This window comes from Nelumbo lutea, chromosome 4, assembly GCF_056320005.1.
Source record: "Nelumbo lutea isolate HS-2025 chromosome 4, American lotus-T2T, whole genome shotgun sequence".
Classification (NCBI taxonomy): Eukaryota; Viridiplantae; Streptophyta; class Magnoliopsida; order Proteales; family Nelumbonaceae; genus Nelumbo; species Nelumbo lutea.
The window spans coordinates 17,907,332-17,919,812 of NC_142687.1; the positions used below are offsets into that span (position 1 = coordinate 17,907,332).

General features: G+C 38.6%; 1 protein-coding gene and 1 long non-coding RNA gene across 2 annotated transcripts; one reads left to right on the forward strand and one right to left on the reverse strand.

Moving 5' to 3' along the window:
• Window positions 1-2,381: 2,381 nt before the first annotated feature.
• Window positions 2,382-6,943, forward strand: LOC148854284 (uncharacterized). Its single transcript, XR_016112660.1, has 2 exons — window positions 2,382-4,096; window positions 6,704-6,943. It is a non-coding gene; the product is annotated as an uncharacterized LOC148854284 (long non-coding RNA).
• Window positions 6,944-9,899: 2,956 nt separating this feature from the next.
• Window positions 9,900-11,649, reverse strand: LOC148854285 (uncharacterized). The gene is made up of 2 exons (XM_088983311.1): window positions 11,528-11,649; window positions 9,900-11,444 (listed from the first exon to the last, which is right to left on the reverse strand). The coding sequence occupies exons 1-2, from the start codon at window positions 11,531-11,533 to the stop codon at window positions 10,863-10,865; spliced, it is 588 nt and encodes a 195-aa protein (XP_088839437.1). The 5' UTR covers window positions 11,534-11,649; the 3' UTR covers window positions 9,900-10,862.
• Window positions 11,650-12,481: the final 832 nt, after the last annotated feature.

Genomic DNA, 12,481 nt, shown 5'->3' on the forward strand with positions numbered 1-12,481 from the left:
TATTTTCTCCGAAATTTTCATTAGATGCTTTTTATCCTTTTTGTCTAAACATATAACGGGCATAAACAAGATATATATGTCCTTTACTCTTATTTTAAAAACTGCCCACTTATAACTATTAGAAAACTATTTATAAATTATAAATAGTTTTACTTAGAGATATTATCACATGCAAATGCACCTACATGTTTACTAGTCATATTAAAAATCCGAATACACCTGAAACAAGATTTTAACAGGTGCTAATACATCAAACAGAAGTGAATTAATGTCCTATTTCCATTACACATGCATCTCATGTATCGAGTAGACCTGGACTCTCGTTCTCCATTGTTTGAATAAGACGATTCATCATGGGCAAAAAAATAGGACTTATGCTTACAGCACGATCATAACCCACTAATTTCATTGCATTTAATTGGGTGATGGAAAATCTTGTCATCTGTTATGTACGCTGTAAAAACCAGCCCATATCTGTAAACTTTGAACCCATTTATGGCGAAAAATTTGTTTTTTGTTCATTGTACATGAAAACAAACTCAGGCTAAAAGCAGCTTATTAATTTGGATAAGTTAAAACAAGGAAAAACTAGATCTCTGAGTCCTATGATGATGAGCCTAGCTAGAGCCGAAGGGGTTACGTATTTCACTTGTATAAAGAGAACTAAAGCACCCTGAGAGTCAGTGATCCTTAATGTTGATTGTTGATGACATATGTTGGAGGGATTGATCTGTAACTTGGACAAGCCAACAAAATGACAAATACATTACTATGATCCGTAGCAGCCTCGTCCAGCAAAGCCAGACTCCCTGGGCCAAGCCCCATGTGATGTGCCTCTGGTTTCAGGAACTACCTACATCACTCTAGTACACCTGCTTCGCTATGGAATATGAATATCTATCTATCGCCTATCGGCTGGACTGGACAAGGACAACCCCATTTCCTTATCTACCTAGCTATTCACCAAACCCAAGGCGTTAAAACTTAAAAAGGTGTTTCGTTTCTCCCACTGCTCTCTGCAGTCTGCAATGAGTCTCAAATTAATAAACAAAACACGATCTAACCCTTTACCAACGTGATCTTAGGCACGCCGTACATCTCATACAAGGCGGATTCCACTTTTATGATCATGATGAGATGTGTGGTATTAGATCAAGTTGGTAGAGGGTTGGAACTTGGAACAATGTTTTGTTGGCAAAACAGAAGATCTGGATCAACTCGTCTGCAATGGCAAATCAGGTCTGTAAGAGTGTAAGTAGTTGACTCTCTAGTCCTCGACCGGGACCAGTGAAATGCATGTACAATTGATCAATATAAGAAGGATTCCGGTTCAAGGACTATAAATGGTCCTATGGTCTATTCCATCACTCCCTAGCTTTCTGTCATTTTGGTGGTGGTGGTGGTTGTGACAAGGGGTGGTTTCATAAAAGATGACAACCACCATAAGGGACAAGATATAGTTAAGCAACCACATGGAGAGGAAACAGAGCCTGTGATATAGAATTTATTAAATCAATTAATCGAGAATAAGGTGGTGTTTGGAACTTTGCAGTATGGAGTTTCAAGTTTGAACGTACAAGCAACCAAGACCAATCAAGATGAAGCTATAGCTAGCTTAGGAGAATTACTGGTAAGGCGCATGATCTCTTCCAATTGGCATTTAAATACGTTGAACAGATGGCCACGTGTAGATATAGGTTCATCAGTAATTGCATCCAGCGATGCATACACCATGCACGCACATTGACGTTCCACCAAACATGAAATAATTTATACGTATCATTGTTAATAGCAGAGCAGTACAGAGATTACACAAGAGTGACATACCAACATTCCACATTCCTAGCTAGCAATCCAACTCATGCCTTTGGTTTTCATCAGAGAGATATGAATGACGAACTAGTGATGACTTCTGAGTCATTGTAATTCTTGATCAAGGACAATTAAGGGGTGCTCATAGTCATATTTGGAGGAGGGATTACTTTGATTTTGCATGACTAAAAACATTGCAGCATTGCTTGCATGGGGATTATTAATTAGTTAATTACTACTACAAGCAAGAAACCACAAAGGAGCTGAGGTATAGATGGGATGGGACCCAAACCTTGTGGTAGTCACATGGCTGTCTGAGAAGCTAAATCCCAAAAAAGTTCCACCACAGTGCCTGTCTGCCTGCCTAAAAATGTAGACCAACCAACATATTTTAGATTTCATTTTCAAACACTTGTATATATATGGAGAAACCCCTAATAGCTAGCTTGAATGAATTAATGAATGAATGAATGACCACTCAATAATGCATGCTAAGCCTCATAATAAAAGTATATTCAAATTTAAAGGCAACCACCCAATTTTATCTCTGCCTCTGGTAGTGTTTGCTTGAGTCATCAGACCACCATTGCCCACAGAATTAAAGGCCTGAAACTATATGACCTGATAGGCAAATCCCCATCTGCTTATCCCGTGAGTGATAGATAACACAGAAATGGGAAATTGATCGGATTCAGTCCTGTTGTTGAAAAACGGTGATCAAATTTGCTTCTCCTTCATGGATTAATGGATTTGCTTGGGATCTGTTATCAAACTAGTAGTGTTGGTTATAGCTGTGAGACATGATTACGGATTGCGATTCGATGTCATTGACAGTGCTAATTGCCATGCTGCTGTCAGCCACGTACGGCGTTGAGTGTTGGGTTAGAGTATATAAGCCCAATCCCTAATCTGATGATGTTACTTCAAGGGATATACCGAGTGCGAGTAGGATTATACTTCATCTCATGTCTATTGCAAATACGACAAGGGGCTTGAGAAGGGGTAGCCCCTGGCCCATGGGCAGGGCAGAGTGCAGAGTGGGATCTTTTTCTTCTCGGTTCTCAGTTTTCACCATCCATCATGGCCGAATTGAGCAAGTGGTCAGCGGGTACAAAGTACAAGCGCACGTAATTTACTCTGAAGGATCCAAATCATGTCGTTTTGCAGCAACAGTTTGCTACTGTAAGGGCCTAGTCCAAAAGATCACATGAATTAAGGAGAGATTGACGAGTTAGAGAAAATATATATATATATATATACAGTCTACCTATAATATATCCTACAAATGTTACATGTATAAACACTCAATTTTGTGCTACTTCCAAAAACAAAAAACATGGTAGAAGATCCTGAGTCCTGTCTCAGATGGTAATTAAAGTGATGAAATCCCACCTTCACTCTTCGTCTAGAATTAGGAATAACCATATATGCTATACGGATGGAAGTATGAATCGGTTCCATCTTCCATTTACTGCAACCTTGGGTTTGAGGTTTGGAGGAATTTTTGAAAGAAGAAAAAAAAAAAAGAAATACACAAAAATTAAGCTTACAACCATTTATGTATGAATGAGGTCAACAACGTTGAGCCACCCACAAGACGACCAAATCTAATTTAGACTTGTGAATAGTTGAGCCAAGTTGGGCATTGCTTGATTGGCGCACTAACCTTTAACCTAACCTAACCTGCTCACATTTTCAGCCATTGCTATTCAAAGAGTTTTCATCGAAGCATGTCGGTGTCGGTGGGACTTGGAGAGTTGGGATTTGGGAGCCCCCTTCATCACTGCAGCTAGCAGAGTGCACACCTGCCAGCCTAGAACAGCTTGGAAGCCGAGTGAAGTGAATTGGAGGTTTCCACTTTCCACATTCCAGACAGCATGGCAGCATCCCTTATTTTCAATATATTCGGTAACAACAACCAAATAACGGAGAGTAGCGGGCTTCAACTTTCAAGATCTACAGCTCCATGATGCCCCCCTTCCCTTCCCTTCCCTTTTGTCTTGAGTTTTGACCACTGAATCAATGGACGCAAATAGAGAAAAGTTTTGGGAACACAAGCAATACCAATATGGTGACGTCTCGTATGCATGTGGTGGTGGTGGTGGTGGTGGCGGTGGCGGTGGCAGTGGTACCAGAAAGAGAACGGACGTATTCGATCCGCTCCCCAAAACCACCCAATCAAAGTAGTTGTACACTCCAGATAGGTTACGAAATCCTTCACATCGGACCACAATAATATCATCATCAAGACATCAGTACAAAACTCCAACTTTCGAGGATCGAGGTATGACCATTTGACTGGGAAGTCAAAGATTCCAGACTAACACCAGCAAGTCTGCAAACATCCAGGAATCTAAAGCAAAAAATCCAAGGAAATTTACCAATTAAATAGTGATAAGAATTCCAGATTTTCCAATGACACCAAAAACCTCTTTTCCGAACATGTATCGAAACTTGAATATTTTGATGATACCAAGGGGGTGTCGATGGTTTTCTTTTTTTCAATACAAGAGCAACTGCCCACTGCCCCCCATAGTTGTTTTTGTTTCTTTCAAAATAAAGACATACATATTGTTGCTCTAGCCTCTAGAAATAGCGTATCATTGCAGAAGCAAGCTTCTGTAGATTCCTGTATTGTTGGAAATTTCATAATTTGAATTCTAAACTTTCAGTTACATATCCAACATAAACCAAGAACTTGCATACCTCATATGATGATATGAATCAGAACAGTTGAATCAATTTAAAAAAAAAAGGTGTAAGCTTTAACAGGATTTGAATATTTCTATTTCTGCATCCATCTTGTGGTTCAATTTTTGGATGATATTATAATGAATCAAATTGATTGAGATATACGTATACCACTAAGAGTATTTTCTTTCTTCTCCTATTCTAAACTATCTTATTTCTTCTATTTTTTTTCTCTTACTCTAGATTTTAATTTTTTCTTTCTGGTTCATTTCTCTCTACTCCCAGATATAAATCTTCCTCCCCACCCCCAATGGGTTAGTAGGTTCTGATGAAAGAGGAGCAGTTTCTGTTAATTTGTTCTTTCCTAATGATATTGTGTACAGATTATATATAGTAGTTAGTCAGTTAGCTACGGTTAGTTAGCCTGTTAGTACAGCTGTTAATTTGTTGTACAAGTTGGTTAGTTTGTTAGATTAGTTGAGCCAGAGTTTACTTCTTGTATAAATAGTCATCTTGTATCTTGTACAGAATGCTGAAGTAATACAAGAAAATCTTCTTTGTCTTCTAGTTTTCTTCTCCTCCAGAATTTTACATGGTATCGGAGCAAATCGATCCAGATTTGCCTATACCTCCATCTTGTTGATTCTTGTAAAGATTAGATAGTAGATTTTTGGTTCTGCGTCAGCTGAAAGAATGGAAGTTATTGAAGATCCAGTAGTGGTGGTTGCATCTCAAACTGGAACTGCAATTGTGCACAAGGAAACAACAAGTACCTTTAATGGAGATCCAATGGCTTTGGCAAACTCGGATCATCCAAGAATGCAACTTGTCACGACTCCTTTGACAGGTAACAACTATTTGTCTTGGAGTAGATCGATTAAGATAGCCCTAGGAGCTAAGGTGAAGCTCACATTCATCGATGGAAGGTGCGTAATGCCAGAAGAAGATTCTGCTGATTATGATCAGTGGATTTGTGTGGATTGCATGATTAGATCATGGATCTTGAATTCTATTTCTAAGGAAATAGTGAAAGCTTTTCTCTATGCATCAACTGCTAGAGAACTTTGGTTGGAATTGGAAGAGAGATTTGGTGAATCTAATGGACCGCAGATTTACTAGATCCAAAGAGAAATAAGTACTATTTCTCAAGGAAGTCAGTCAGTGGTGAAGTACTTCACAAAGCTGAAGAAACTGTGCGATGAATTGGTCTGTATGCAGTCAATACCACAATGTACTTGTAAGAATTGTACATGTGGTGTTGCGAAAAATGTTTCAGATCTTGCTTGTTCTAACAGGCTAATGCAGATTTTAATGGGCCTCAATGATGATTTTGATCATGTGAGAAACCAGATCTTGGTGATGGAGCCCCTGCCTTCAGTCAACAAGGCTTATTCAATGATCTTGCGAGTTGAGAAGCAACGAGAGGTTAATCTTAACTTGGCTGAGAAAGTTGAGAACTCAACAATGTTTGTGAAAGCACCTATGGGAAGAGGATCTAGTGCTGGAAGAGGAAATCATAAGAAGTCAACTTATAATGACAAAAAGAATGAGAAATATGAGAAGTTGTCTTGTGATCACTGTAACATGGGCGGTCATACTAGGGATACATGCTTCAAATTGCATGGTTACCCAGAGTGGTATAAGGAACTTAAAGAGCAACGAGGCAAGGTTAAGGAGGAAGAAATGTGGCAAATATGGCCGATAATCCTTTGGATGTTAACATGAATCGTGTTGCTGGCAAAGTGACTGATCAACAAGTGTCTTTGTCAGAGATGATTCAACAGGAATTGTCGAAGATGATGAGGGGAAAGGCTGCTTTTGAAGGCAATCATGTTAACTTTGCATATATTGAGGATTTTGCTGATAAAAACTCTAGTACTGCTTTCCATTTTGCTTTACATTCATTTGATAATTTGGATTGTGGAACATGGATAGTGGACACAGGTGCATCAAACAACATGTGCATTAACCCAAACTACTTCATAAACCAAAACCAGTATCACAAATTACTCAAGTTTTCCTACCTGACGGATCTATTAAACTTGTTCATCAAATAGGTGATGTGCGTCTCAGCCCTAAACTGACCTTGACCGATGCACTTTATGTCCCTAATTTCAAATTTAACATTCTTTCAGTAAGAAAACTTTCCAAGACTGCACAAATTAAATTTGTATTTCTTCCTGACATATGTATTCTACAGGACCCTCAAACTGAAGCTGTTCTAGCAGTTGGTAAAGTGGTTGGGAATCTATACATTTTGGACAGATTTTCATTTCATGATACTACATTTTTTGACTCTTGTAATAATCAGATTGACTTAGTCAAATCTTCTTTTGATTCTGTTTGTAACTCAATTAATCTTCCTTGTACTACTATTGATAATTTGAATAAAGATTCTGAACTTTTGTGGCATAACACGCTTGGTCATGCCTCATTGAAATCATTACAACATATTACCTTTTTAAATGGTATTGATACAACACTGCTTTCACCACGTGATGTTTGTCACAAATCAAAACAACATAGGTTGTCTTTTCCACTTAGCAATACTAGGGTAAATTCTATTTTTGATCTTCTACGCATAGACTTATGGGGACCGTACCATAAAGCTTCTATTACAGGAGCACATTACATCATTATTGTGGTAGATGATTGTAGCAGAGCTACTTGGGCATTTTTACTTACACATAAACATCAGACATTACAAACATTGAAAATTTTCTTTCAAATGGTGAAAAATCAATTTCAGAAACAAATTAAGTGCATTAGGACGGATAATGGTTCTGAGTTTACTAGCAATGAATGTCAAACTTTTCTTGTCTCAGTTAGGAATTATGCATCAAAAGTGTTGTGTTTATACTCCTCAACAAAATGGCATTGTTGAGAGGAAGCATAAACACCTCTTACAAATGGCTAGAGCTTTAATGTTTTAGGCCAATATGCGTATAAAATTCCGGGGCCATTCTCTCTTAATGGCAGCTTATATCATAAATAGGGTACCTACTAGTCTTTTAGATTAGAAAACCCCTTATAAAGTGTTACATAACAAAAAACCAGATTATAATCTACTTAAGTGTTTTGGTTGTTTATACTATGCAGCTAACACTAGGCCACATAAGGATAAATTTGAAGCCAGGGCATATAGGTGTGTTTTTGTAGGATTTGTCACAGGTCAGAAGGCATATAGAGTTTATGATTTAGACTCTCATCAGTTTTATACTTCTCAGGATGTGACTTTTCATGAAAATGTCTTTCCTTTTGCAAATGTTACTAATGATAGCAGTGAAGTATCATTACCTATTCCTTTTCATGATCCTCTTGTCTTCGATTCAAATCATTTGCCAACAACTCCTTTAAACCAAAATGTTGATCCTGCTACTGATCATATTCCTACTATTTCTCCTTCTACTGCTATTGAATCTATCAATACTGATATCATTTCAGATCCTATACAGTCTTTGGACCCCATTCAATCTTCATCTGACACACATCATTCAGATATTCTCATTCCTACTTTAAGACATAGCACTAGACAAAAATTTAAACCAACATGGATGAATGACTTTGTGTCTAATGTGACTGTTCCTACTAACTTGCCCAGTGCTATTACAATTTCGAATACAGCTACATCACCAAGTTCTTCAGCCTATACACCACCAACATTTCCCTACCATAAATCACATCTTTTCACTAACACCTACATGTCTTTTCTTGCCAATGTGTCCTCTGTTCCTGAACCTAGTTCATATTATCATGCAAGAAAAAATGAAAAGTGGGTTGAAGCTATGACAAAAGAGCTGCAGGCTTTAGAATCAAATAACACATGGGAGTTGGTTCCTCTGCCACCTGGAAAAAAGGCCATTGGGTCAAAGTGGGTTTATAAGTTAAAGTATTTTCCAGATGGTACTATTGATAAATAAAAAGCAAGATTGGTAGCAAAAGGCTACCATCAAATTGAAGGAGTTGACTACAAGAACAGCTTTTCTCCAGTAGCCAAGCTTGTTACAGTGAGGATATTTTTGGCTATTGCTACTGCCAAGAATTGGGTTTTGCATCAGTTAGATATTAACAACACATTTTTACATGGTCATCTTGATGAGGAAGTCTTTATGCAGCCTCCTCGGTGTTATACTAAAGCAAAACCACATGAAGTTTGTTTGTTAAAAAGGTCTCTATATGGTTTAAAGCAGGCTTCCCGCCAATGGAATGTTGAGTTTTGTGTTAAACTTCAAGCTTATGGATTCACATAGAGTGCACATGATCACTATTTGTTTACAAAGAGCACATTAAGTTCCCTTTTAGCTCTATTAGTGTATGTCGATGATATCCTTGTCACTGGCACTCATGAAAGTGAAATTCAAAAGGTTAAACAGTTTCTAAATGTCACTTTTACTATCAAGGATATGGGGTTTGCTAAGTATTTTCTGGGCTTTGAGATTGCAAGAGGGTCAGGTGGCACTTATGTTAACCAAAGGAAGTACGTGTTAGACATTTTGCAAGATGCTGGTCTTCTTGGAGTAAAACTTGTTGTTACACCATTGCCAAAGGGACAACGGTTTTCTACTACTGGTGTTCCATTGGATGAACCAGAGAAATATTGAAGGCTTGTTGGCAAGTTACTCTATCTCAATTTAACTAGACCTGGTATTACTCATGTTGTTTAACAGGTTAGCCAATATGTTCAGTCTCCTACCAAGACTTATTGGGAGGCAGCTCTTCACGTTCTCAAATACCTCAAGGGAACCCCTTCAAGAGGTTTGTTCTTTCCATCTACAAACGATTTCTCTCTTGAAGCCTATTGTGATGCAGACTGGGTGGATTGTATGGAGACTCGTCGATCACTCACTGGCTACTGTATATCTCTGGGTTCTTCATTGATTTCTTGGAAAACTAAGAAACAATCCACTATCAGCAGATCTTCAGCAGAAGCGGAATATTGCAGCCTTGCTACTACCGTTTGTGAGCTGCAGTGGATCAATTACATACTACAGGAATTTCGAATCAGTTTTCCTTTGCCAATTCCTCTTTGGTGTGATAATTTAGCAATGTTGCATATTACTGCTAATCTGGTCTTCCATGAGCGTACTAAGCACCTTGAAATTGATTGCCACTTGGTGCGTGACAAGTATAAAGCTAGCTTCATTCTTCCTAAATACATCTCTACAAAGTTACAAATTGCAAATGTGTTTACTATAAGTCTTGCTGGCCTTCAGTTCCATTCCATTGTTTCCAAGTTGGGCTTGGTTGATTTTCATCAATCCCAAGCTCCAACTTGAGGGAGGGATGTACAGATTATATATAGTAGTTAGTCAGTCAGCTACGGTTAATTAGTCTGTTAGTACAGCTGTTAATTTGTTGTACAAGTTGGTTAGTTTGTTAGATTAGTTGAGCCAGAGTTTACTTCTTGTATAAATCGTCATCTTGTATATTGTAAAGAATGCTGAAGTAATACAAGAAAATCTTCTGTCTTCTAGTTTTCTTCTCCTTCAGAATTTTACATATTGCCTACTAAAAAAAGACATGGACTAGCCAATAACAATTATCTCATCTATCAAGCATAGATTACTATTCTCGTTTTCATGGCAACTTGTCCCATTGCATCCTGTTATCAGATGCACATCCGCTGATGTGGAGGTTCGCAACTCAACCATACATTCATAAGAAATCCAGATAACAAAAGACCACTAGGACAAATAGTAGTAGGAATGTTGCAGGTGCGGGGAAAAAGCATGCCATGCAAATGGAGACAAACACCTTTGCAACTGCAAAAAGGGAAAAAAAAAATATGAAAGTACATAGCTCCTTGCTGTAAGCTCTACCCAAGCGTCATGCACTTAAATCTGTACAGCGCAATTTGCTTGCTATTTCTACTTTGAACTATCAACTATATCAAATTTTAGTTGAGCTTAACTCAAAAACATGTATCAAACTATCAACCTGAGAGGCCATTAAGTAATCGTATGGTCCTCTTTTTACCTATATCATAGCTTCACCATCTTCTCTTCAGCATAAAACCTGCTGTTGTCCTTGAGCATCCAACTGCTCCCTGATCAACTGAATTATTAAATATGTAAGAGCCGCTTCTCTTCAACTTGTCCGGAATCTCCTTGCTTGAATTACCCTTCATGGAGAGGTGCTTCTTTAGGCGGCTGCGGTTCAGCAGTAATATAGCATTGCAAGGGGTTCCATGCAATGCACCCTCAGCACAATCTCCAACCTGCCCACAGCCCCAAGACCTTGATGGTCCATCCTCACACAACGACCTGAGCCTTGGAAGCCCATTCCTCAACCTGGAAACCAACCGCTGCTCAGGAACATTCTTCTCCAATCTTGCACAGAGAGGACAAGGAGGGTCATGTTTATGTGCCTTTGGAGTTGTCTGATCCAAGCACTCTGCATGAAAAACATGACAATATGAAAGAACTCCAGTGACTGGCATGTCTCCACCTCTCACAATCCTGCGAACTCCAAGGCGATCTCTGAGATAGGAACCTATCGCACAAGCCACATTTGAAGCCTTCAGGTGGACTGCATGATGGAGCAGAACTTTCAGAATCCAACTGCTCAGAAGCATCAGTGAAATCAAGGCTGCTGCTAGCACTGCTCCACCGAAGCATTTCTCCTTGGGGAGTACTAGCATCAATCTCTGAAAAGCCAGATGTTGACTGAAGCTCTACAAAATTTTGAGTATATTTTGGATCAGAATGAAGAGAAGTATTGTTCTCGTGTACAGTTGGTTGATTGAGGCAGTTTCCAGTGGCTATGGAACCATCAGCTTCTTTACCTGGAGATAGGCTTGGAAAAGAGAGAGGATGAATGGGTTTGGACATGAAAGAACAGCGACGATGGGAGGAACCATGTGCCTTGGTTGTGGGCTCATATTCACTACCATCTGAACGGGATGAAGTAGATCCTCCACTGTATGGGATAGTTGAAGATCCCTGCAAAGTAAATATCCACAAGTTATTGAATTAAGACACCGCTAAGAGAAACTAGACATCATATGTGAAAATGAAGTCAATACCTCCATCAATGGTGTACAAGTTAATGGCCCAGATATTGGCTCTGAAAGAAGGAAAGGACAATCTTTAGTAATAACAATAGGAACAGTACACTGTCATGGCTGTAAGCCTATAATAATAACAGTAATAGCTTTCTATACATAACAATAAATGCCGGGAGAAATGACAGGAAATTTTTCAATGCAAAGTTGCAAACACACAATGAGATTTAGTCTCAAGCATATCCAACAAAAGCAAAATAGCAAGCTTATAAATACCAAAAATTGCGATCTAGGAGGCCCAAACTAAGTGATCACTGAACTCCCAACTTTCAATGTAACAGTAGCATCGACACAATAGTTATGGCAATTTTGGAATTCCTCTTTTATGTAAATATTGGAATTTCAATAAATGACTCAACTTGGAAAACCATTCCCAAACACAGATACGCACAAGAACGCAAGGAAAAAGGTTAATTAGTTGGGTCAAGTAGGGAGTTTCTCCAACACTAACCCACCTATTTCTGTCACACAAAGATCGCATGGCCAATCGAGATCATCCTAAAGTCCATATCAGCCATATGATCCACCTCAAATTGTGGTTTCCACAATATCAGCCGACCAATGTTTTATTTTCTAACATAAAAGTTACCCATAGTAGCATGGTTGTTTAGGGAAGCTCTCCAAACAATCTGACTAGAAAAGCACTCCCTATATATAATGCAACAGTTGGGCATTGCCCCAATAAGGTGCCCCGCACCCATTCTTATTTTATTGACAAGTTACATTATTTGTGCAAAAGGACAGAAGTGCCCTTAGGAAAAATGTATTACAATATACACTGTATTGCTACAGTGCCTACACTTCCATTCTCCATCGTAAAGTAATTTTAAGTATAAAAAAGATATTCATTAGGAGCTTCCATTCAATCTGGACAATTTAGCAACTCTCCCTCCCTCCCTCTCTCAATAACCTGAA